Raw genomic sequence first — 26,514 nt, 5'->3', positions numbered from 1 at the left:
TAGCCGGCTTTCCCGTTCCAATACCCGCAAGCTCTGCGACACTCAGACACCCCCGATCCTTCTGTGACCCTGCGGGACCTGAGGCCACGCTGACCCCGCGTGGGCTTCGCCCCGGTTTAGCCTCTGGAGCGATGTCCCTCAGCGGAACAGACTTTTAAAAGTCCTGATTTTGTGCGCGGTTGCTCTGCCGCTTGCCGGGAGCCGGCCCCTCCCCCCGCGGTCTATCTTCCCGTCGCTTTGGATTCGCTTCTCCGCCGGTCCTACCTTTCAGAAAGTGGTTGTTTTTCTGTTTCCAGAATTGCTGTTCTTCTTCTCTTCGATCTGCCGATGGATTTTCAGGTGTTTGCAATCTTTAGGTAAGCTATCTAGCTGATCTCCGGCTAGCTGAAGCAGTCTCAGCTTGCTACTTCTCCGCCATCTTGACTCCTCCAACCTAAGATTTAATTATCAGCTTTTTAAAGGTTTTATGAACCAGATCATCTGTATTGCCAAAATCACTTAGGTGGCTTAGGAATTTACAGAATTCTCCTTAATCTTCTATTTTATTCTCAGAATTAAAATGAAATTAAAATGATGTTCATTTCTTTTTTATAGTTAACAAAAATTAAGCATAGAAAATTCCAAGTCCAAAGAAAAAATTTAAAACTACTCAAATCTCTCCAACTCAGATAAAAGTTCCATTCGTATTTGGTAGATAGCCTTCTAGACATCTCAGCACACACACACAAACACCTACTTTTACATAAAAAAATTAATACAATATATGACGTTCTGCTATTTGTCTTTTGGGACTAGATATTGTTTTCTATCCCCTTTTTTTTGTGTATTCATGCTAGTAAATAGATACATATGTCAGAATTTTTAATGGTTACATTATGTATCTACACTCATATCCATATCTGTATCTATATATATACACGCATATATACCCTACTTTATCTAACCTCCTATTGACATTGACACTGCACCCTCCCCCCATTATGTTTATTAATATCCTTGCACATTTTTTATTATGTTAGTCCCCGTACAGTATAGCATCAGTTTTTGATGTACTGTTCCTTGATTCATGGTTTGCGTATAACACCCAGTGCTCCATGCAATCTGTGCCCGCCTTGATACCCGTCACCAGGCTCACCCATCCTTCCATCTCCCGCCCCCCTAAATAGCCTTGCACATTAATCATTTTGCATTTGTACAGTTATATTCTTAAATTCCTAGAAGTTGGATTGCTGAGCCAAAAGGTCAATGTTCGTGTATATTCCTTACCAAACTGCTCCAGATCTGTCGTCCCAGTTGCAGCTTCCACTAAGCAAAATAAGAAAAGCGTGCTTGTTTTTTCATACTTTCTTAATATTGGCTTTTGTCTTTCTTAAAAATTGATAAATGCTCAAAAGTCACTTAAAAATTTGCATCTCTTTGATTATTAATGAAATTGCACATATTTCCAAGTGCTTATTTCTTCTTTGTTTAATTGCTTCAGTATTTTTATCACAACGTTTGTCTTTTTCTCATTGCCCTGTAAGAGATCTGTGAATATTGAGATTTTGTTATTTGGGCTGGGAGTTTGTCATTTGACTTTTAACTCTGCACACAGTGGTTATTAATTTAAACTAAACATCACTTATTTGTTTTTGTGTGTAAAATTATTATCAAAAATTTAATCATTACATCATTTTATATAAAGTTTTAAGCTTTTATATCATAGTTAAGAATGAGCATTGTCCTTCAAGGATTGCAGAACCACTCCCCCATATTTCCTCATAGTAGCCTTAGATTTTAACATTTTTACACGATAATCTTTGATCCATCTGGGATTTATTTTTGAATAAGGAGAAACCTAAGCCAGTTTTATTTTTACTTACCCCAGTTGCTGGCCAGTTGTCAGACTTCAAGAATACATACACCATTTTACTACTGATTTAAAGTGGTGCATTTTCTTATATTATTCCCTTATATATTTGAATCTGTTTCTGGGCTCTATTTTATTCAGTTGACCTGTCTGTTTCTGAGTCATTCTTACTGAGTTTTTGTTTCTGTGGCTTTGTACTATTTTTTTTTTTTAACAGAATAAGTATCCCTTCAATTTTCTTCTTTTTCAGACGTTCTATTTTTTCCATATTTACTTGATGAACTAAAAAGTCATTTGGTTGATTGAGGAAAAGTCCTGCTGGAATTTTCCAGTACAGTTGTATATTGTTTTTAGATCAATTGAGGGGAAATTGGCACTTTTATAATACTGAGTTGTATTTTTAAAAAATTTCCTTATGGATTCAAGCATTCTCTTCATGCTTTCAGTAGCATTTTATGTGTTCTTCATGTAGGCTCTGGCATTTAAAACATTTATCTAAATATTTTAATTCCTTGATGGTTGCTATGAATAGAGATGTTTCCTTTCATAATATTTCTAATAGTTGATGGATTTTTAAAAAACTGTTGACTTTTGTTTATTTATTTTATTTCCAGACACTTTAATGAGCACTCGTATTTTTTAAAATCATCTCTCGGTTGATTTTAGCCTCCGAAAGTCTCACCAGGTGGTACCCAGTAACTGTATCTGCCTTACTGTAGGACATGACTTGATGCCACTAGAGAATGGAGTCTAAATTAGGAGTTTATGGACTATAATTTATACATCCAGGAAGGACCAAATATGGGCCAACCCACATCACTGAAATGCAATATAAGTCAGACTAAGTATATTAGAATATGAATAAGCATGCTGTGCTCAAGAGATTATTTAATATTGTGAGATGTCCTTGGGTACTCGATTAATCTCTCAGGCTTAATCTTTGTGAATTCCATATTATTTATGGGAGCAGTAGAAAGGCTGGATTTAATTAAGCCTGAAGATAGAATTTCCCTGTTTGAGTAAGGAGTCTGTTGAAGGATGGAAAGGAAAACTGAACTGTGTTAATCAAGAATAGGAGTTTATGAGGTTGTGAATTCCAGCCATGCTAATTTTTTGTATAATCCCGCAAATAAAATATAACTTATCTCATCAAGAGTGATCCTCCTTCCTCCTTCCAGTAAACACCAACTGCCCTAACTACCCACATGCCAACCCCCCATAAGTAGATGTAAGATGGTCTCACAATGCCATCTGGTGGCCACCTCGGGAACTGTAGGAACTGGTCTCTTCCCGTTGGACCTCTTGCTGGGGTTGGTACCTGGGAAGCTAGATCTAGGCTTGGAAACAAGCAGCTGTAGCTGTAGCTACAGGCAAAGAGAGAAGATAATCAAAATCCAAGTCCTGGAAAAGGCTTGCTGAGGGAGCTGGAAACAAGGAAGAATCCAAAAGGCTGTGTGCATCCACAGGAATTGTTAAAGAGCAAATTCGATATGTGAAAAGAGAGGTCTGCAAAGCATTTCCAACAGGAAAAGCCTGAACTGGGAAAAAAAAAAAAAAAAAAGCAATGGAACATCTCAGAGCAGGGATCAACTTAACTGTATGCTTCAGTCAGTTCCAACACTTTGCTTCAGGGGTTTCTTCATTTACCATTTTTGTGTATGTGTGTGTTAATTTTCTTACAATTTTTTCCATAACTTAAAACTCAGATAAAAATTCCCAAACAGCAAAGTCTACTCTGCATTTACCTTCCTTGCTTTCTCTTTCCCCTCTTCCTCCCTGGTCCCCCTTTTCCTCCCTCCTTTTCTCTTTTCTTTCCCTTTCAGCTCTAATTCTAGTGTTCTCAGGAGAATGCCTTCTTTCTCATCCTTCATTCTGTTCCGGAGCCAGGACTTAATCCTAGTTATACCTGATAAGCCTAGGGATAGTGCTTGTGCGTCGGCTTGATTGAGGAAAGGGACCTAGCAGTTGTGAAAAAATTCAGGTGCTACTAACACCTGAATCCTTGGAAAGAATCAGGAGCCCCTCCCACATAAGCATCAGCCCTAGTTCTCCCATTCAACCCAACACAATTTCCCCAAGCACCTGCCTTCAAAATTTATATCTCCTTTATTCACTGCCACATTCCCAACTTTTAAAATAGCACCTGGCATACAGAAGAAACTCAATTAATATTTGTTGAAGGAATAAGTAAATATTCTTGGTGAATAAGAAAACATGGCCGATTGCTTTTTATTAATATTTCAGTTTTGCCTTCTCGTAAGTGCTACAGTGATGCCTATTTTGACTTTTGTGGGATAATTTAGACAAAACACGTGAGGCTATTTCTAGCACAAGATAATTATTTTTAAAGTTCCAACCCACCAACTGAGAGGCTTTTGGAAAATAACCTTTTGGTAATTTGGGGGTTCTCTACCTTTCCTTTTCCTGTGTTAAGACTGTATCTTTTATATACATCCATGAATTTAAAGAAACCAACAAAATGACAGCTTTTACCTGTCTTGGCTTCTTACAGGCTCTTTGAATTCTTCCTAAAGTAGAAGCTAAGACCATTAAATACAGAGAGAAGAAAACAAATTTGGAAAGCTGAAAACCATTAAATATTTAGCAAAAACATCTTGCTGTGTATGTTTTCTGTTTGCTAAATCTCTTTTGCTTTGGAAATCCTTGATGGGCAGAGATGGAGAACTATTTATTCTCTATATAGAACTAAGCACAGAAAAAATGTTGGCTTCACCTCCTATTTTTCAGAATTGTGCCCTTTTTTTGTGATCCTTCTCAGGAGAGGAGAGACGAGGTAGGCTGTTTTTATTTTATAGAATTGTTCTTCTGACGTTACTCTTATGTGAGAATTTTCTGGGTGTTAAAAAAAAAAATGATTACTTGCTGCTTCCCATTCCAAAGCCCTAGAATTTCCTTAATATCTCACAAATCTCTGTGATCTTAAAGAAATGCTCTCACCACAGTGCAAAAGGGAAGTTAAAATGAATTAAAAGCCTGTCTGAATTAAGACAACCCAGGAGATCAGTGGGTGTGTAATATTAGAGTGTGGTAGACCTTGGTTAATGTGTGAGGATGTGTCACCACATCCCACTTCAGCTTGACATTTTGTTCCTGGCTGATTTCAGTGGCAGTGGTCATGGGGGGGAATGGATGTTTAACCTTTGGTTCACTGACTGTGGGGAATCGGAGAGCCTGCGAGGTTCGAGAAAAGCATGGCCTGGCATTACAGACAGAGGGCAGCAGTCCCTCTGGCTGAGCCTATGACCTGGATGGAAGCAGATAACATCCCTAAGCCTTAGTTTACCTCGCTGTAAAATGGGCGTTATGATATCTCCTTAGAAGGGCTGTCCTGAGGAATGGAGCTGCTCAGTAGGTAGAAAGCCTGGTAGCAGCTTTTGGCCTCTGGTGCTCGGGAGTGATCCCAGAGTCACGTGTTCTCTTTCTACTTGTCCTCCAGGTACCTCGGGATCACGCGGCCGCTCACGTACCCCGTGAGGCAGAACGGCAAGTGCATGGCGAAAATGATTCTGTCTGTCTGGCTGCTTTCAGCCTCCATCACCTTACCCCCGCTCTTCGGTTGGGCTCAGAACGTGAACGACGACAAGGTGTGCCTGATCAGCCAGGACTTTGGCTACACCATCTACTCCACGGCGGTGGCGTTTTACATCCCCATGTCCGTCATGCTGTTCATGTACTACCAGATCTACAAGGCCGCGCGGAAGAGCGCTGCCAAGCACAAGTTCCCCGGCTTCCCCCGGCCCGAGGAGCCAGACAGCAGCATCTCCCTGAACGGCATGGTGAAGCTCCAGAAGGAGGTAGAGGAGTGTGCCAACCTTTCGAGACTCCTCAAACACGAGAGGAAAAACATCTCCATCTTCAAGCGGGAGCAGAAAGCGGCCACCACCTTGGGCATCATCGTGGGGGCCTTCACCGTGTGCTGGCTGCCGTTCTTCCTTCTCTCCACCGCCAGACCCTTCATCTGCGGCACGGCCTGCAGCTGCATCCCGCTGTGGGTGGAGAGGACCTTTCTGTGGCTGGGCTACGCCAACTCTCTCATTAACCCTTTTATATATGCCTTCTTCAACCGGGATCTGAGGACCACCTACCGCAGCCTGCTCCAGTGCCAGTACCGGAACATCAACCGCAAGCTGTCGGCTGCAGGCATGCACGAAGCCCTGAAGCTCGCCGAGAGGCCCGAGAGACCTGAGTTTGTGCTGTAAGGTCACTTATCACTATTCTCCTTTTATCCCCATCTCCAACCACCACCGCCGCCCCCTCTCCCCCTGTTATGGACCCTCTCTGAGCATGTCCCAGAGGGCTCCCTGCATCCATAGCCAACCAGCTTTCTACTAAGCAGATCAGATTTGAATTCAGGACACTCTGGACTCCAGCCCTCCACCCAGCAGAGTTCCCAGAGCCCAAGTCAGGTACTTAGAGGGCCTGGGAGACTGGACTGGTATGTCTAGGGACTGCAGCAGGTGTGATGGGCAAGGAAGGTGGCGTTTCCTACCCCTTTACCGTAAATAGCGTCCAAACCGTGTCCCGCAGCTCCCATTCTTGTAACGCCATTGCTTTCTGTTGCTGTGACTCTTCTATTCAGTAAAGCTTTTGTGATGCTCTCATCCTTTGCTGATCAAGTCGTTGGAGGAAGGAAGCAGATTCACACGAGCTAACAGGAAGCAGCCTGGGACACAGGAGAGTGGATAGCACGGGGAGGAGCCAGAATTAAAGTCTTGAAAGCTGCAGAGCTTTGAGGAGGCGCTGCCCATTTTGGAGGAGGAAGGAACCCATGGTTGCTGAGTGTGTCTGGGAAGCCTCTGCCTTTCTCAGGAGCAGTTGCAACAGGGGCTGGGATCTGAGGGCCAGTGGTGATAAGGAATAGGGGTGTCACATGCAACCCACTGACTAGTGAGTTTGGCATGGTGAAGAAGGAAGGAGACAATAGAGTAATTAGGGTTGTTAGCACACCGCCCCCTGATTTTGCTTTAAATATGAGGCAGAGGCAACATCCTTCTGTTTGAAAGCTGTTTGAGGGCAAAGAAACTGGAATGAGAAGATGGAAGGTGCTGATGAGAGGGCAGTGGCGGGCATGAGAGGGGGAGGTACTCCTCTTCACTGGACCTGGTGGGCAGGAGCAGCCAGAGGACCATGGGTTGCCTGTCAGCCATGTTGTCCAGGCCCTTCATTTGACAGAAGAGGTAACAGACCTGGGAACTAAGGCAGCACTCTTAGATCTAGATCCCACCTCATCTGACTCTTATCCCTGTAAATTCTTCATATATTAGATTCCTTGATGAGTAACAACCATGTCAAAGGACACCTTCTTCCCTCTAGCTGTCCCAGAAGAACAGCCTTGCTTCAGGTGAATGCCAAAGTGTCCTCATGGATCACAATGGCCTCCAGAGGCTCCAAATCTAGGATACCCCCCAAATGACTCTGAATACCTCTAGGAACGCAACCTGCTCTCTAACTTCACCAACATAGCATCCAGGTATATTTGCCTCTGGGCCGCTAGCTAGTATGGAGGCTTAGGTGTTGTTTTCCTGTTAGTCTAAGACAGGGGTCAGCAAATTTTACTCTGGAGGGCCACATAGTAAGTGTGTTAGGCTTTGCTAGCTGCGGGTCACTTGAAATTACTCATCTCTGCCTTTTCAGTGAGAAAGCAGTCATCAACACAAGTAAGCAAATGATGATGGTCATGTACCAATAAAACTTTATTTACAAAAACAGGCTGCCAGTTGAATTTGGCCCACAGGTCATAGTTTGCTGCCCCTGGTGTAAGAAAATGACTGTTCTCTCATTACATCTCACTCTGTTTGATTTGTAATTATTGATTTTTTAAAATAATAATAGAATATGAAAATCATTTGGAATGATTGGTCTAAATCTCCATTAACTTCAGGAAATTTCCATTAAGAGAGTTGGAATAACTGCTGTTTTAAAAAAATTTGACACCAGGTAGCTTTCTATTCACTTTCCATAGGGGAGGACTCCTTTTGAAATTCTTGCTCCTAACTGTGCCAGACATTGTGAAGGACGCAGAAAATACATGATGTTTTTCCTGTCCTGCATATATTTCTGTTGGGCAGTCTGAGTGTAAACACACATATATGCACAGCTACCCTTTTCATAATGAGAGCAATGGAAAGTTGGAAAAAATAAAAGCTAAAGGATTCAAAGCAGAGGAAAATAACTCAGAGCTTACCCTAACCCTCATCAGGGAAGATCTTGGAGGATATGGGCTCTAGTATGTCTCTGAAAGTAGTCAAGCATTTGTAGCTAAAGGAGAGTAGAGACAGCATCCATGTAAAGGCACCAGTGGGGGGCCTTCTGCAGAGGACAGTCAGGCTGGCGCTAAGCTCTGGGGTGGGGCAAGATTTGGGGATCAGAGTGGGAAGGTAAAATAAGATCAGATTGTGAAGACTCTCCCCTTCCAGCCCCAGGATTTTGGGACTTTAGTGTAGACAAGTGGTTCTCAGCCAGAGTTGGTTTTGCTGCCAGGGAACATTTGGCGGTGTCTAGAGACATGTTTGGTTGTCACAGTTGGGAGAGGGGAGGACCTACCGGCATCCAGTGGGACACAGCTCAACATCGCCTAACACAAGGGCAGCTCCCCCACAACAAAGCATTACCCCACCACATATTCTATAATGCTAAAGTTGAAAAACCCTAGTGTGGACAGAACAGAGCTTCTGACTAGATCTCTGTGAATAGGAGAATGGGAATCATTGAAGAGATGGAGATGGATCCAGGGGCTCCAGGTGAGATGAATCAGAAGGCAGAGGCAGGAAGTAGTCTCTTCAGTGGCTGTTTTTTTCCAGAAACCTTTGAGACCTGCTACGTACAAGGTATAATGCCAGGCATGTCAGGGGGTGGAAAGATGAAGAGGTGACAGTCTATGCTTCTGGAAGCTTTCATCCAGTGCGTTGGGTGGGGGGATGATGTGGTAGTCGTAGTTAGTGAGAGACTAGTAATCAGAATATCCCATACTGAAGAACCTAGATGTCCATCAACAGATGAATGGATAAAGAAGATGTGGTGTATATACACAATGGAATACTATGCAGCCATCAACGCCCACCTACCCCAAAATCCTGCCACCTGCAACAACATGGATGGAACTAGAGGGTGTTATGCTGAGTGAAATAAGTCAATCAGAGAAAGACAATTATCATATGATCTCTCTGATATGAGGAATTTGAGAGGCAGGGTCGGGGTTGTGAGGGGTAGGGAGGGAAAATATGAAACAAGATGGGACCAGGGAGGGAGACAACCGTAAGAGACTCTTAATCTCAGGAAACAAACTGAGGGTTGCTGGGGGTTGGGGAGGTAGGGGGTTGGGGAGGCTGGACATTGAGGAGGGTATGTGCTACGGTGAACGCTGTGAGTTGTATAAGACTGATGATTCACAGACCTATACCCCTGAAGCAAATAATACATTGTATATTAATTAAAAAAAAAGAATATCCCATACTTGCATTTCAGTACACACCAGCTGGGTAGCCCAAACAACTCGTAACTCTACAGGAGTCTCTGGAAGAGTGACTGGTGTCTAACCCGTAGCTCACAGCAAACCTTCTCAGGATCCTTTGTGCCCCCGACCCATCTCTCCTGTGCCTACGCTTCTTGGCCAGCCTACAGACTTGACGCTCCTCCCTCCGGTGTCTCCAGCCCTTTCCTCCCTCTGTGGCTGCTTGGGTTCTAATTTTGTTCACTTATGCCCCTAACTCCGCCTTCCTGGCTTTATCCCTGCATAATGGTTTCCTTTCTTTTCTGCGTAAATGCTCTACTAGACTGTGTATTGCTCCTTCCAAATATCTACCCATGTCTTCCCATTTTCTTGATCAGCACAATGAGAGACTCAGGAGTCCAGCAGGCACTTGGGTTAGGCAGTGGACAGAGAGAAAAGCTGTTCCTGCTTCCCTGGTCTGTTCTAAGTTATAACCTCTTTCACCTTTTCGCAAGTATCGGAATCTGGTAAGACAAAGCCAAGTGTGATAATGTGATATAGCAGGGATTCTTCTGTTTTTCTTTTTAATTTGACAGCCTCTCTTACGGAGTTGCTTTCAATTTGCCATAAATTGTTTTTAAGGGTCACATCGTGAGGATTTTTGTTCTTTGACACTGTTATTGTGAACAATATAGAAAAGCAGTTTTGGGCGCACCTCCGTGGCTCTGTTGATTGAGCGTCTGCCTTCAGCTCAGGTCATATCTCGGGGTGCTAGGATTGAGCCCCGCATCAGGCTCCCTGCTCAGCAGGGAGTCTTCTTCTCCCTCTCCCTCTGCCCCTCCCCTAGCTTTCTTTCTTTTCCCCTCTCTCTCTTAAATAAATAAATCAAATATTTTTTTTTAAAAAGAAAAAGTTGCCGTTTTTGAAATACTTCCATATAAAATAATTCTATGAAATTATTTTGAAGTAGCTCTCCTTTCGCCTCTCCCTTCTTCTCCTTGGTGATCGTATTGCCTTTCTGTTCAAAAAGCCTCTTAGAATCCCGGTTGATTGCAGTGGTGAATTGTGACAGAGTAACCTTGGGTTCCTTTTATGAGTTCTGTCAATCTGCTGCTCCTGGCTTTGTGCTGAAGCTTTAGAGTTCAGGGTGATTCTACCTTTTCTTTATGAAAACCAGTGGTTTTTTTAAAAAAAAAAAAAAAAGAAAGAAAAGAAAAGAAAAGGAACGGATCCTAGTAGGAACTGGGAGGAAGCACCAAGGCCCTGAAGCTCTGAATATCTGTGCTGGGATGTCACCTTAAAGCCAGAAACAAATGACACCTTTGCTATTTCATGGGTTCCCCCTCCACGCCCCGTTCTATTTTCCTCTTCATTAACTAGCAGTAATTCAACTCCTTGTTTTCATTAAATCATCAGTGAGTAATAATCACAGCTTGTTTGCTTTGCTGTTGCCTACTTTCTCACTTTGCAATATCTCTTTAGAATAGGAAAGGCAGGCAATTGGCTTTTCTTGCTTCTTTGAACGTGCTTTTTCTTTTTTGTTTTCTGAGTAGATACAGATAACACCAAGTAAAATCAAGAAGCACAGGGATGTCCGGGTGGTTCAGTCAGTTATGCATTTGCCTTAGGTTCACATTGTGGTCTTAGGGTTCTGGGATCGAGCCCTGTGTCTGGCTCCCTGCGTCTTCGGGGAGACTGCTCTCCCTCTGCCCCTCTTCCTCTCCCCTCCCCCTGCTGGTGCTCATGCTCCGTCTCTGTCTCTCTCAAATAAATAAATATAAATAAATGAAAACTTTAAAAATAAATAAAAATCAAGCAGTATAGATAGGTATATAAGAAAAATAAGCTTTGGGGAAAGGTAGAGTTGGACCTACTCAAAGCAGATGGGACAGCAGGGACAGAGGGGCACAGATATGGTTGGAGCAAATAAGGAACGCGGGGCAGGTCTTCAGCAGTACCTGGAATCTGGGCCGATTAGAGTCAGCACAGAGGGCCAGCTAGGCAGTGTGGGTGGGGGAGAGAGAGATGAAGCCTTTGGAGCAGGGGTGAGACCAAGGCAGCGTTGTAGACTAGTTCACAATAGGAGAAGGGAGATGGGTTAGGAGGCCAATATGAAAATGAGGTCTTCTGCCATGAGGGCCCACACAAGGAAGGTGGCGTTGAGACCAGGAAAGAGGCCAAGGATGTCTGAACGTTCAGTGTTGTCCTCACAGGTGGATGGTGAAGGGGTTCAGTGCATTTCATGAACCAATCCAAGTAGAGCGGCGCTGAGCTGCAGGGAAGTGCAGTGTCTCCTCTGTGCTGAGACGGTGGAGGCCCCAGCCTCAGAATAGTTGGGGAGCATCATCGGGGATACAGCTGTTTCCGGTGCCCACTCCCACAAACCCAGGAGCCTGGAGGGGGTTTGAGCCGAAGCATGGTCCTTCTCTTTAGGCATCATTCTGTGAAGTGACAGACAAAGAAAACGAGAGCTGGGGTCTCATGGAGAAGCTGATCCTTTCACCAGGAAAACCCATCTATCCAGTCCTGAGAGCCAAGTGAGAGTAGGACTATTATTGGGTTGGGGAGACAAAGCCTGAGGGTGTGGTGGTGCCAGGCCCTGGAACCTCAACAGACCTAAGTCTCAAGCTTGTGGATAGTGTTTGGTAAGTGAAGTCCTATGAATGTACAGAGTTAGGGGACTGTGGATCTGGTGGGAATGTGGCTCTGCACCAAGGAGAAAGAGATTGTCCCTCAGTGGTTGGCCAAGACTTCTCCAGGATTCATGCCACTTCTGTGAATCTGGGAGGAAGGAAGTGAGGGAGATGGGGTTCTCTGGTTTTGGCACACATGTCTTTCTATGATGCACCCTCCTGGGCCTGAAAGGAAGAACACTTCTCATACGTGGATGTCATTATTCTTTTCATGTGGGATAAGTGCAGTAGTATTTTGCAAGGATTTTTGAGAGTGGAGCCATTTTTGGCTACAGCTGTATTATAAAAGTGAATTTCTAAATGGGTTATCTGGGGGCTGATTTGCAAATATATTAAGGCCCTGGCAACTTAGAGACACTATAAAATTTATGAAAAGAGCCACAGCACTCTTTCTTTCCTTTTAGAGAAGCTCATATAACCCCTTAGAAACCACACATGATTCAAATGACTGAATGCTGTCAAAATAAAATCTACCCACCACAAAATGAAAAGTCACACTTACGGTTCTGCTAAATCATTTTCTTGTCTTCTCTCTCTCCCTTTCTCTCTCTCTTTCTCTCTCTTTATAGACAAAACTCTGACTACTGTAGGAGAAAAAGTCATGATTCATGATCAAACGTGGAATAATGAAATCGAAATCAACAAGGCAAGACAGAGGTGGAAACAGAACTCAACCATTTGCTGAGGCCGCGGAATGGAGCGTGGCTTGTCCTTTCCTGGGGTGGCTGAGACGTGACAAGCAGAGTGATCTGTTGTACAAAGCATGTTGTGAGAGAGATGGTGACCTCTTGTCTTTTTCTGTGGATCAGTGCTGTTGTGTGCCAAAGAAAATAGTTTTCCGTTTAAGACGGCCAGATCAGCTCAGCGGTAAGCACACAAACAGAACTGAGTCCCAGAAAAGAAGCTGTTTCTGGTGCTTTGCATACGTCCAAGCCCCTACAAATGGAAGAAAGTTCCAATGCGCACTTCCCATGCTTCCAAGTCTAGGCATTGTGGTGAATATTCAGGAATCATTTACGAGACAGAATGTATTTTGTGGCAGGACAGAAGGGTGTGTTTTTCCAAGCAAACTGTGGTAAGCGTAGCGTTGAATGTGTTGCATGTCCGTGTTAGAAAACAGAATCCCGTCATCAGCTAATACAAATGATGTCCCAGAGCAGTGTCTGGTTCAAGCTTCTGTCAAATAGTTTCGCTTTTTTGCAGGGTCCCTGTGACTTCCCCACCGATGTACTTTTCTTTGTGAACTCTTGTATTGTTATGGTATCACTCAGGAACAGATCTCAGGATGGAGAGAATCATCAAACCTAAATAAAGCTTTTTCTTGTACTCACACTTCTGAAGGGTCCTGAGAGGGGAGGAGGGTTCCTTCGGTAGGCTTTGTACCTACCTGGATGAAGAGCAGGGGCCACTGAACTGTGCTGTCTACCAGCATGGCTGTGGGCATAAAACTTCAGGTGTAGATATGAGGTTGACACAACTGTGGTGGGCTCCCAGGCTGGACAATAACCATGTGTTTTGCGGGAGGAAGTGTGGGAATAAGAAAGGTTTCCATGGGAAGTTATGATGCTTTCAGACATGGAGCATCAACATTGTTAATTCTTGGGCAGCATTGTATTAAAGGGAACCATGTGACTTGGAGGTCACCTGGGCTGCTACTGGGAAACACTCAGAACACTATTCTCTTCCTTTAGGAGGATTTGTTTTCGTGTTCTCTGTAACCTAAATCAAATGTGTGCCTGGCCAGTTCTGTTCTTCTTCCCTCTCCCTCCTCAAAGTGGTAGACATGAAGGCAGGTAAACCAGAAAAGGCCCTGATGCAAATAGTTTGTTGGGTTTTTTTGTTTTGTTTTGTTTTTGTTTTTAATGTACAAGTAATATGTAATAAGACAGGAAGATGGTGGATCGGAAGAGTACCTCCAAGGGGAGAAAGTGAACACAAAGCTTCGTTTGATAAAAGAGAACTGACAGAGAAAATTATTTTCCTACAAGAAAGGTAGCTGTTCTCTTCCAGAAGACTATGGAATTCCAACGTGGATTTTGGATATCTTCTGCTTTCACTGAACATTGCATCTCACCAGACACAAGGAAGGGTCTAGAGGGGAGGTGGGTGCTGTCCTCTCAGACAAAGCTTGTACAGATTCCTGAATCATGGATTTGCTAAAGTGACTGTATATACTTATATTCATAATTTAAATGATTAATTCTGGTCAGATAAATGTTGTTAAATTTTAAAAATGTTTTATTACATTACATCAAATAAAGTTTATTTGTAGCTGTAATAAAGCAAATTAAGTAACGATTTTTAATGGAAGGTCTGCTGTCTTGAATATTGCTCTACGTAGAACAGCAGAAGGCCAAGTTTTGTATGTTTTGCTAAAATCCTAACACGTAGTTAAGACCATCTATAATTTATTGCGTTTCACTATGAGGATTTATCCAGCTCGTAACTTTTTTTTTTTTTTTTAAAGAATGACTCTTCATTCCTTGACTTAATTAGTGGGCATTTATTGGGCTTATGCCATATTCAGCACTGTGGACATCAAGGGAGCAAAGATGGATAAAGCAGGTCCTTACTCTGAAGAAGTGTGCCATTAGAGAGAAATATGTTTCTCAGATAGTTGCCATATCACACAGTGAACGGTGTGGCAGTGTGTAGGGAATGTCCTGTTTCTTTCCTGTAGTAGAAGACAAGGCATTATGGTTAATTGGGTTGACTCAGGTTTTTAAATAAGTTTGTTTAATTTTTTTTTTTTTGGTCATGACCTTAGTTCTTCACATTGGCTCTTTATCATGCCTGACTCGAATGCTTGGTTATTGAACTCTGCTTTCTTGGCTACAGGGGCTGGCCAGTGTGCACTGTGCTTTACGAGCATAGCTGCCAAAAGAAAGGAGGGAGTAGAAACTGAGAGAGAATGAGAGAAATCTCAGACACTTTATACTGCTTCCCACATGACATAATTTGTGCCAAAGGTACAGCTTTTGTTTTAACCCAGAATTGGGGAAATCACTGAAAGAAACACTCTACACATATTTTATGAGTGTTCAGCAAGAATGGCTGTGATGACTCACGTCTCTTCTCACTCAGGGGTGTCAACTGTCAGCCTGCAGGGCTGGGTATTGGGAAATGGTGCTTAGGAAACAGTACTTGTAAGCTGTCACTTAATGATGGTTACTTAGTGTTTGATTTTGTTATGTTCATATTAAGCAGGGGCACGCATAGAGTTCCCGTTTTCTGGAAATGGTTTCATCATTCTTAAAGCCTTTGCCACAGTGTCATGTGCTTGACATGCTTGTATATGTTTTTAGTGATCATATTTTCATGTAGTTTTATTAGATGCATTGATTATAGGCATAATATCAATGAAGATGCAGACAATTTTTCAGATAGTTTATGCTAATATACTGATTGCTTGAACTGCCATCTGGAGGTGGCAGGCATTTTCCTCGCAGCATTTTGACTCTCAGCAGAGTCCTCCATTTAAGGGATAGAAATGTTTACAAAATCCTGCATTTTCCAACAGTCGATGCTTCCCATCTCAGGACCTTCACACATGCTTTCCACCTTCTGTCTGGAATATTCTTCATGTTTTCAATTATTTATTTAATGTATATATCCATCATAGTTTAGTACATCTTCAGGGGTGATTAGAGTGTCTGTTTCCCTCATCAATATGTCCAACACTTTGCACTGTGCTTGCAACATATGTAGGAAGCATGTAAAAAATATTTCTTAATGGGAAAGAAAGAAGGAGGTGGAGGGAAAGAGGAAGGCCAGGGTTTACTTGGCATCCTTGTTAATTTTCAGAGGAGACTATCGAGGAAACTTGGTGTGATCAAGTGACATGTTCAATGAGTGGGACAGGAGGGGCTGGAATTAAGCTCTCCTGTGTGCAGTGTAGGGCAGGCCCTCCACGACAGGGTGCTGCTCCTTTTGCATGAGCTTCTCATATCAAGAGAGCAACCTTTTCTTAATTTTCTGCACTAGTAGAGCAGAGCCATGTATGTGTTATGGCCCATATGTTGAAACTTGTTTATCTACAGCTAGCCAGATGGTCCCTCCCAGTGCACAAAGAAACCATTCTGAAATTTTCAAGGGGTCAGTGCATTTAGGAAGCACTGGGAGAAACGCATGTTGTGATGTCATTCCTTCCTTAGTTCAAGCAGTGTAGATCACAAAAGGAAAACCTGGTCAGACAATCAGTGTGAAACAGGCAGACCTTGAGAACCAACTCAGGGGATCCAGTTCCCAGAGACAAAAGTTTGTTTAACTGGATATCTCTTTGAACTTGCTTCATCTACATCTTCTCTGGAGAAGGAAAGTAATTTCTTTACTTAAAAAAATTTTGCTTTTAAGCTCCTGCTGGCTAAATAAGTTAAAAAAACAAAAAACAAAAACATTGCTTATGCCATCCAAGCAACAGAGATGTGATGTGATCATCAATACACAACGTAAAAGCAAAATTTACTACGCTAATCCGAAGCAGAAAATGAGAGGTTGACAGCCATTGGATGTAGACTTGAAGATAACAATTACATTGGGTATTTGGCATTAAAAAAATGCTGAGTGAAGAGAATTAAGACATATTGTAACTATGGCTCTCAGAACACACATGAAAGCTTAGGTTCTAGTCAAACTATAAAATTTATGCTCAGAGATTATAGAACAAAGGGAGCACTAAACCTAGTGGTGAATTAGAGAGAACTGATTTCCATTCTTGTGAAGCTAAAAATCTATAAAGGAAGCTTAATGTTACACAAATGATTCTAATCCAGTGTGATATGTATTACGATAAGGCAAATACAAGGAGGTTCAGAAAGGAGTGCACACTTCAAAATATTGATGAGAACATTTCAATCTTACTGGAGGAGAGAACTGATCATCCAAAGTAGCAGATGGTAAGAAATATCTAGACTTTATCTTTGATGTATATTATGTAATAACTTTAATGATGCCAAATTACCTTTCTTAATTACATTTTGATTGGGCTATTATTAAAATGGTCTTTGTTCTCTTAATCCACACAGTCTCACAGTGGGAGAGATGGCACAGAGCAGCTACAAGAGAGCAGAAAGTCTGTTGTGAACATACAAGTTTGTCACCTCTAGGAAAAAGATATAACCATATCCACAGAGAATTGTAGAATCTCATGGATGATCTAGAGTAAACTCCTACTGTTTAGCAGGTGAGAATGTGCTGAAGTAGAGTTGTGGTTTTGTCCGAATTTGTTTAAAGGAGAGTGGTGGAAAGCCATGCTGTCTTTGGTGTCGTGTAGCTGTGTGCTTGCAAAATACAATAAAATAGAGTGAATTAGAAGAGAAGTGAGGTAAAAATACAAAATATAAGTTCAATTTTTTTTCTTACTAGGTTTGGTAGACCTAAAATTACAGTTCAGTAAATATGGTCAGAACAAACCTAACGTGGAGAAACAAACAAACAAACAAAAAATCACAAACACTGGCCATTGTCTCCTGCAAATGTACAGTTAGGGAAAACCAAGCCATGCCTGGACTAAGAAATGACCAGCACAATCATGAAACGCTTAGGACACTGTGCGCAAGGCTCTGCTCCAGCATGCTGTGGTGTATGTGAGGCAGAGGTGCTGTGCGGACAAGCCAGGGGGGGACAATGCCTGGCTTATGAGCCATGCAGAGGGGTGGCCTGCAATAACCAATCAGAGCCTGCAAACAACCCAGCTTTCCCCCTGTGTTCCTCCTCTTTGGAAGGCAGCTATGCTCACCACTATACCACCAACGCATGTTCCTCCTCTTTAATTATCCCCCAGTTAAATTGAGCCCAGAATGTTGCCCTGAAGACACCGAAAGGTATTTAAGTTTTAGAATGATTATATTAACCAAACTGTGCTTAAATAGGCCAGAAAAATAGAGACTAAATTTTGACAGTGTCAACAATAGTTCGAAGGTGAAAGTTTGTGATAAAGGAAAGGTGAAGTTTCATATGAAGTAACCACTCTGCCTTCTGCCTTAAACCTACCATGGTCAAAATTTTACTCTAAGTAAAAATTATCTAGTGAGCTTGTTTTTTTTTAAGGATTTTTTTTTTCTTTTGAAGGAAGCTCCGTGACCGATGTGGGGCTTAAACGCATGACCCCAACATTACGTGTCACTCAGTTGCCTGACTGAGCCAGCCAGGCACCCCTAGGGAGCTTGTTAAACATGAAAACTCCTGGGCCCCATTTTCAGAAATTCTGATTCATTATGTCGTGGGGTGCAGTGGAGGGTGAAGAGGGCCATTAGCCAACCTACCGGGTGATTCCGGTACAGCTGAGCTGGGTTCTAAGCATTGAGAATTGCTATTCCCAAACATGCTGGCAGAATGAATCATGTAGCTGATTCTGTGTGCAGTTAGTGTGGAAAAGCATAATGAATATGAAATAATCGTTTCTAAATTTTTTGTATACAAGTTCAAGCATCTTGTCAGAGAAACACACAGGACACAAATTCCTCACAAAGTCTTTGGTTCTCAGTCCCTGCACCAGAAATCCAGCAGTTTTGTGGAAGAAAATAACCCCCAGATCACCTTAGATCGTTTTCAGTTATATGTAGGGACATATGGATTTTGTTTTTAAGTCCAGACCTGATTAATTCTTACAATATTGAGTAACTCCAGGAATTAACTAATTAATATTGGTGGTAGCACAAGATCAGCTGAGAATCAATGCCTCACCTTTCTGTCCCCATGCCAAGCAGCTGATCAAATGTTTGTCAACAAAGCAAAGACTAGATCTTTGAAAATATGTGTTGGATATTAGCCATTGAGAATGAGACGTTGACCTTGACCACGGTCCTCACTTTTACGTGTGTGTGTGTGTATGTGTGTGTGTGTGTAATGTCAGTGACTAATACAACTCACATAGGTTGGGTGTTTCTTACTCATCAGTCATTCTGATAATCCTCACAACAGCCCTAAGAGGGGGTTTTTATCTCCATTTTGTGAGAGACCTGATGCGTATGGCATTCGAGGACATTAACCTGTAAGTAGCAGAACAGCCCTCTGGCTGATGTGTACTTTTCCTTACATCCTTCCTTCCATTCCACAAAATGCATCCAGTGATACCGACTGGTTTTGTGGGACTGGAAGTATGTATCTGAACTCTGAGAAACTCTTGGGTCACTGAATTCCCCATAGTAGTTGTTCAAGGTTAAAGCCTGGATAATGAGAAGAAGGCAAAGGTGTCATTCCTACTTCCTAATCCTATTCTTGGTTTCCTCCGTATCTGGGTACCTAGCATCTCAGTGTTTTCTCCTGGTTTGTAATTCTATTGCAGCTTGCCTGTGTTGGTTAATTTTATGTGTTAATTTGACTGGATCACAGTGTGCCCAGAGATTTGGCTAAGCATGATTTCTGGGTGTGTCTGTGAGGGTGTTTCTGGATGAAATTAGCATTTGAATCCATAGACTGAGTAAAGCAGATCACCCTCCCTAGTGTGGGTGGGCTATGTCCAATGCCGTGAGGGTCTGAATAGAACAAAAAATTGGAGAGTGGGAGAATTAACTCTCTGCCTGACTGACTGAGCCGGAATATTGGTTTTCTCCTGCCTTTGGACCGGGACCACCAGCCTTCTGATTCTCAGGCCTTTGGACTTGGACCAAACTACACCACCAGCTTCTCCTGGGTCTCCAGCTTGTAGCCAGCACGTTGTGGGATTTCTCAGCCTCCGAAATCACGTGAGCAATTCTTATAATAAATCTCTCTCTCAATGAAACTCTCTATGTAGATTATATGTGTGTATGTATAACTATATCAATAGAATATTGTTTTACATTTATATAAAAGCATATATGGGACATATCAATAACCTATGTATAATACATATAAAATAACCCACTGGTTCTGTTTGTCTGAGGAGCCCTAATATGCTTCCCCAATTGCTATTGCCCCTATAACATGTGCCTTTATATATTCTGCTCATTAAAACTTATCTCTTCTGTGCCCAACTCTTTTATCTTTTGCTGTCTCTAAACAGTCAAGCCAATGAGTCAAATACACGAATCCATATTCAGGGGCAATGTCCCCTTCCTGCAAGGTACAGAGTTGAGATAAGCAATTCCTTGGATCAGTGTCCGAACCTGAGAGAGTGTGGGTAGGAGCTTCAGACGGCGTGACAAGTTGGTGGGGGCAGTAGCCCCTCACATCATACCTGCGTGCCTCCTTCATTGTCTAGGATTCACAATCCTATGGCTACTTATAGACCCCAGGGGCCCCTGCACCTGAAAGCTTGCTGCTCTCCAGATCCATCCATGTGACTTGGGCCGGGTCTTTCTTCTGCTCACAAGGGAGCTAACGACTGGCTTTTAATGTAATTTAATTAAATAATTTTTTAAAAAGATGGTATTTTTAAGCAACCTCTACACTCAGCATGGGGCTTGAACTTACAACCCTGAGATTAAGAGTCACACACTCAACCCACTAAGCCAGCCAGGCACCCCAACGACTATTAGCTTTTGAGAGTGGAAATGAATGAGGGCAATTAAATAATAGCTGAGCTATGTCAGGGAGGCTTGGCCAGTTGCCCCCAGCCTGGTCTCTCTGGAGACATGCTCCTGGGAGGCTTCAGCTGCTCTTCCACCGGAAGAGAGCAATTCCAGGGAAGAATGTTTACTGTCATCCCCATTTTCCCATCAATTTCCTCATCAATGGCTCTGTATGAAATGTTGGAATCTATTTTGGAAGTGGAGATAAAATTACCACCTGACACTACTCTGGGTACATGAATCAAAGATTACACTTTATACTGTTTATTCTCCTGGCTCTTAGAAATGTAATTGCAGCAGGCTTTTAAATATTGGCTTTTAACTTATCTGCAACCAAAAAAAAAAAAAATTTAGTTAATTAAATCAGTTAAGGGAAAATTGGACCTAATTCCCATTCATCCATTTGGATCATGCAAAGCACAGACTTTTTGGATGGAAACCATCCCTTAAATATTAAATATTATAACATAATTTGTAGTGAGGCACGCAAGTTTACGGCCCTACTGTGTAATTTAGACTGAGATAGAATGTCTTCACTTCCGTATTACCACACAGAAATAAAAAGGATACCCGTTTATGTAATTTATCTACCATTGGTGAGGACAGATGAGAAAAAGACTTATGTTTTCATGAAAAGAATTCATAACCAGAGTTTTAGAATGATCTTATTGGACAAGTCTGAGCTTCTGAAAAAATAAAGCAGCGCTTTTAAATTTGATTTGATATTTCAAAAAAGTGGAAAAGAATGAAGTGTCATAAACACCCTTTCATCTATTATGTTGTCATTTTGTCACATTTTCAAGTCCTTATTAATAAAAAAATTAGTAATACTAAAGGACCCCTTTTGTCCCTTTTATTATTAGAGGTGTCTGATACTGGGAAAGTTGTCTAATCTCTGTATTTCTGTGCCTCCATCCTTTCCTCTGTAAAATGGGGATAATACTGTCCAGTACCTTCTGGGGTTGTTGAAAGGCGTGAATGAGTTAACAGTGTAAAGAATGGAGAACGGAGCAGAGCTTCATGAGTGCTCTCCTGTGCCATTGTTCTTACCCATCCTCTTCCATCCTATTCCCCTGGCATAAGCAGGTACTTTCTACATCCTTCTAATCAGTGCTTGCCTGCTTTTAATACACGATGGTTGCATTTTTTAAAAGTTTCCTTAACTATCTATTTTACACGTTTGCCGCACTGTGTCTACCATCCTTCTGCAACCTGCTTATTTCTCAGTGCCAGGTTTTTGAGGGCTCTTCCTCTTGGGAGTTACAGATCAGGTTTATCCATTTTAATTGCACTGTAACACTTGGCTAGTCGAATAGCCAGTGGAGGACTCAGTCCTCCATTTTTGCTCTGATGGGCATTTAGTGTATGTCTAGATTTTTGTAACTATAAAAAATGCTGCTATGAGCATTTATGGATGTACCACGCTACATATATTAGGGGATGTTTCTGCTATATGGGGCTTCCCAGCCCTTTTCACTTGGGTCCCTCTGCCAGATGTCACTGTGCCTCTAAATGAAGGCTACCCTGAGAGCTGAAGAGGTCAGTCTCTTGTGGCCCAACCGTAACCCAATTTACCCATTTAGTGCAGACGTGTTGGGAAACCCTGCCCAGAATATTGGACTTCAAATTAAGGTATGGGCACTGTGCCATTACCAATGCCAACCCCCCACCCCTGTCTCGGCTTCATATGCACATAGGCACACACGCACGCGCACACACACACTGGAATTTCCCCAGTATGATGGCTATTAGCATAATGGATTTCCACATTCTAAACTTGACATGCCTGAGGGCCACCTGTATTGTCTATCCCCTCATTCACTACCACTTCTTTCCATTGTCCGAAAGAAAGGTCTTTTACCTATCTAGGAACTTAATATAGTGCTGTGCCTCAAAGGGACAATTCAAAATATTTTGGGACCCACATAGTCTGCTTTAATTAAGGGCCTATAAGTCTGCAGTAGAGCCTCATGTCTTTCCTTGCACATATTTCTGTTAAAGGCAAAAACTTGGGTGAAATTTAAAATTCAGGTAAAAGACAGGATGTCTAGTTAAATTTGAATTTCAGATAAACAGCAGGTAGTTTTGTGTTATTTTAGTACAAGTATATTCTCAAATAATATGTCTCAGTAGTGCCATGGGAACATTTATATTAAAAAATTGCTGAAATTCAAATTTAATTGGGCATCCTGTGTGTGTGTGTGTTTGTGTGTGTGTGACAGAGAGACAGACAGACAGAGTGAGATAGAGTAGAAAAAACTCATGTTGCAAGTAAGCTAGTGTTTTATATCTTTTCGAACATTTAATCAGATTTGTAGAAGAAATATTTCCATTACTTTTACAAAAATATTATTGGACATTATAAATCCATATACACTCTTCATCTGGACTTAAATTTCCTGCTCATTATCACCAATTAACCAATTCTCAGCTCATTTGTTCATTTTTATCATGTACTTACTAGATTTATGAAACTTTGGTATATTTAGTGAAATTTATTATAAAAAATGCACTTAATCATTAATATACTATTGGTAAGCTTCATACTGCTAGTAACCCCATTACTTTTATTTTGTTGTTAATTTCATGAGTCCTGTTTCATTTTAGCAATAAGCAATATTCTTAATTGGATACAGGAACTAAATGAAAAAAAATAGTCCATTCATTCCATCATAAACATTTCCAATCAAAATTTACACTTTTACATTTAATACTTACCAATATGTGCAATACATTTTGGTTTTGGCCAATAGTAATTTAGTAGTAACTCATGTAATAGTAATTAGACATAATGAGAATTAGTAATGTGAATTACTACTTAAAATAGTTATTTATTGATAACTTTTGAAATCAAGAAAAACATTTTTTTTGAGGAAAAAAATTCTTAACTATCAGAGTCTTAAAGGCACATTTTTATGTGTATTTTTTGCAGATAAAAATTTTTTGCACATATCTGTAACAGGTGATAAGTTGATCAAAATAAGATGTTCAAACATAAGAATACATTATGTTAAGATAAACTTCAGTAAGATGTGCAATGGAAATACAAGTTTTTTAAAAAAAGTTAAATTTTCCAAATGTTAAACAAGAGCAGTTTGTGTAATTTTAAAATAGATAGTATTTGTTATCTGATACCACTTTTGAATAGATTTAAATGAATGACATCACTGTTTTATTTTTTAAATGTCAGTATTTCTAACAATTGCAAACTTACATCTTCTGCAACTATTTACATTTGTGATTTAAAGTTTTACATGTCCAAAATTTGCAAGTGGCTGTATAGTTTTTCAGAATTACCTTATGGAGTACATGTGCAAAAAATGTGGGAACCCAACAGCTCCATAGCTCGCCTGATTGCTGTGTAGGAGGCAGTGTATATCCTTAACAAGATTTTGCCAAATTCTGAGTCTTTGCCCCATTTTACACTCCCACTAACAGTATATGAGAGTTCTTACAGTTTCACATTTTCTCAAACACTTGGCATTCACAAATACTCAACTTTTAAGGTTTTGCCAGTCTGAAGGGTGTGAAATGCTATCACTTTGTGGTTTTAGGTTTGTGCTTTCCTGATTACTGGTGGGGTTGAACTTCTTTATCGTGTTTGTTTTGGCCACCGGTCATATCCTCTTCTGTTTGCTGCCTTCCTCATATCTTTGACTGTTTTCTAATTGTTAATGTATATATTTGTAACATGGGGAACTTGTTTTTTACAACATGTTGATTTTTGCCGCTTATTTTGGGGCAAGCACCTTTATACTACTCTACCTACTAAGTATGACATAAAATGTGTGCCTCAAACATTGCATATGCAGACAACAGAAATTTCTGGGAATATTTGTCCAGGGTTGCCATTGCAGGTAAGTGGGATTTTCTAGACTTGAACGATTTGGGGTGGTGGTGGGGGGGATGATATAGAGATGAATATAGTTTCTTATTTTCCACAACAATGTTTATTAATCTATTACCAAATGAAAGTAGAAAACCCTCAAAATGGGATTATTTTTCAGACAATTCTCATTTTAAATGCATTTTATTTTTAACTCTGAAATATTGAAGAATTATGTTGGTAAAGTGCTTGTTCGAGGGAGGTGGGCACCTTTGGCAAAATGCCATCACAGCTGATCTTTAGGGGCACACTACAGATAATCAGGTGAGAGAAAGTTCTAGAACAACTACCACAGTCCTGGAAACTGGTATCTTTGCACGTAGAACAGTTCTTATAATCTGGGAAGTGGAGGGGAGTTTGAGAGAGGAGAGGGTTGCTAGAGATTTTCCGGTATAAACAGTACATGGGGTACAAAGCAGTGACTCTTTGTGATCCTTTTTAATCGCTTTTATTTTTGGTAATCTACTTTTTTTTCCTTCTTGACAAATTTCAATAATTACAATAATTGGGAAAAATAGGATTCTTTTTGTTGAAATTCACCTGGCAGACATCTTTGAAATGAAGTTTTTATTAAAAAAAAGTTTAATTGAATTTTTCCACAACCAGTTAGAGTCAGCACACTCCTTTTTGATAACTTTCAGAAGAATCCGTAATTGATCAGAGGAAAGCAAAAGGATATCCCTTCACCCATTCCTATTTGAAAAGAATATGCCTGGTTTTCAATGCAGTGTGTCTCTACGGTGTCTGGTAGAATTGAAACCGTGAAAATTGTTAGTCAGATTCTAATGATTTGGGGAAGTTCTGGCTTGCTTCCCACCACTGACATGCAGGAATGTGCTGAGGTTCTGACCACTGACATGCAAGAAGGTACTAAGATTCTCACTGCTGACTTGTAGGCGTGTTCTAAGATTGGCCTCATGCACCCAGTGTTCAAGAAATAGGTTCACCTAAATAGGGTTAAAACTGTATGAAACCCAGGAGTCCCCAGTCTTCACAGATTCTCTCCTTGGACACCCTGAGTCACATGGGGCATCAGGGAATCCTGTCTTCATTATCTTTCCCTCCCCAGGTATCTGAGAAATTTGCAAGTGGCTGCTTAGTTTTTCAAAATGACGTTATGGGGGGTACATGTGCAAAAAACCTGTAGATGGCCAATAGCTCTACAGCATGCCCAAAGTGAAAAACCATCCACGTCTCTCCTTACCCCGTGTCGATCATTCCTCATCACTTCAGTCAACTGTCCACTGTTTTTAGGTTGCTTCTTGACGCTCGGTAGCCATCTTCTTCTTCCTCCTCTTCTATTTCTGCTACACAGCAAAGGCGGGTTTGGACCTTGGCTTATGTCACAGGTGAGATCAGGCTGTCACACCAAGCAAACATTGCATGTGTGTCTGTCAACAAGGGAATTACAAGATAGAAAATATGGCAGTGGATCACTGCCCCACAGTCCCCTGGCCATGCCTGTCTACCACCGGGAATTTTCCCGAGCTCCCAGCGCCACCGGCCTCTCCCCACAGTGGGAAGGCCTTGGACAGGCCAGGCTCTGTTCATCCTGCTGGCATGTAATGTGAAGGAAAATCAGTCCGTTCTGAAGCAGTACCTATTACCTCTTCTATTCTAATATGCCCCTGGTTACAAGATGTGGATTATTCGGCGGGCCTCTCGCCCGGTCGGGGATTTGTTTCCATAGGCGCTGATTACAAAGGTGTCGGGGAGCAACAAAGGCAAGTTCAGAAACCCAGGGCAAACATCAGAGAAGCTGACACCACCTCAAGAAAAGGATGAGAAGTGGGAGATGTTACAGAAACCCGTAGGGAGAGAGAATGGTAGAGCAGGCTGCCTGAGTCAGGTACGGGCCAGGGAAACACCAAGGCAGTGCGCGCTCTGCCCTCTCTCTCCTCCTTCTTCCCATCCCCCACCAGGCCTACCCATGGGTCCTGTTGGAGCTGAAGCAGAGGGCACAGGAGCATGTCTGCATGGTGTCAAGATCACAAGAAATGTGGAAGGTGGACCTGGATGGACAAATAGGAGACCTTTAAGAAGTCAGTACAAAAGACCTTTAGGAAGCCGGTTAGACTATGAGACACTGCTCCCTAACCACCTAGATTTTTAGTTTATACTTCCTGAACTAAAGAACGCTGTTT

At 41.7% G+C, this 26,514-nt stretch overlaps 1 protein-coding gene and 1 long non-coding RNA gene across 7 annotated transcripts in view; both read left to right on the top strand.

Moving 5' to 3' along the window:
- Positions 1–14,302, top strand: part of HTR7 (5-hydroxytryptamine receptor 7) — a gene marked incomplete at its 5' end in the record, with an annotated part of 110,524 nt that extends 96,222 nt beyond the window's left edge. For 3 of the 6 annotated variants that reach the window (XM_082721914.1, XM_082721915.1, XM_082721912.1), the window contains 2 exons: positions 5,307–6,065; positions 12,562–14,302. In XM_082721914.1, the coding sequence (XP_082578040.1) occupies positions 5,362–6,065; positions 12,562–12,604 (747 nt within the window). In that variant the 3' untranslated portion in view covers positions 12,605–14,302. Of the gene's footprint in view, positions 1–4,597; positions 4,644–5,306; positions 6,071–12,561 lie in introns of those variants that run through there. The other 3 variants (XR_014309247.1, XM_082721916.1, XM_082721913.1) reach the window with 3 other exon arrangements.
- A 2,720-nt stretch (positions 14,303–17,022) lies between these two features.
- Positions 17,023–25,713, top strand: LOC309860214. The gene is made up of 3 exons (XR_014309259.1): positions 17,023–17,174; positions 19,569–19,677; positions 25,625–25,713. It is a non-coding gene; the product is annotated as an uncharacterized lncRNA (long non-coding RNA).
- Positions 25,714–26,514: the final 801 nt, after the last annotated feature.

The sequence above is a fragment of the Mustela nivalis genome (assembly GCF_964662115.1).
Source record: "Mustela nivalis genome assembly, chromosome: 2".
Classification (NCBI taxonomy): Eukaryota; Metazoa; Chordata; class Mammalia; order Carnivora; family Mustelidae; genus Mustela; species Mustela nivalis.
Note: the sequence above shows the minus strand (reverse complement) of the source record. Positions and strands in the feature narration are given on the sequence as shown.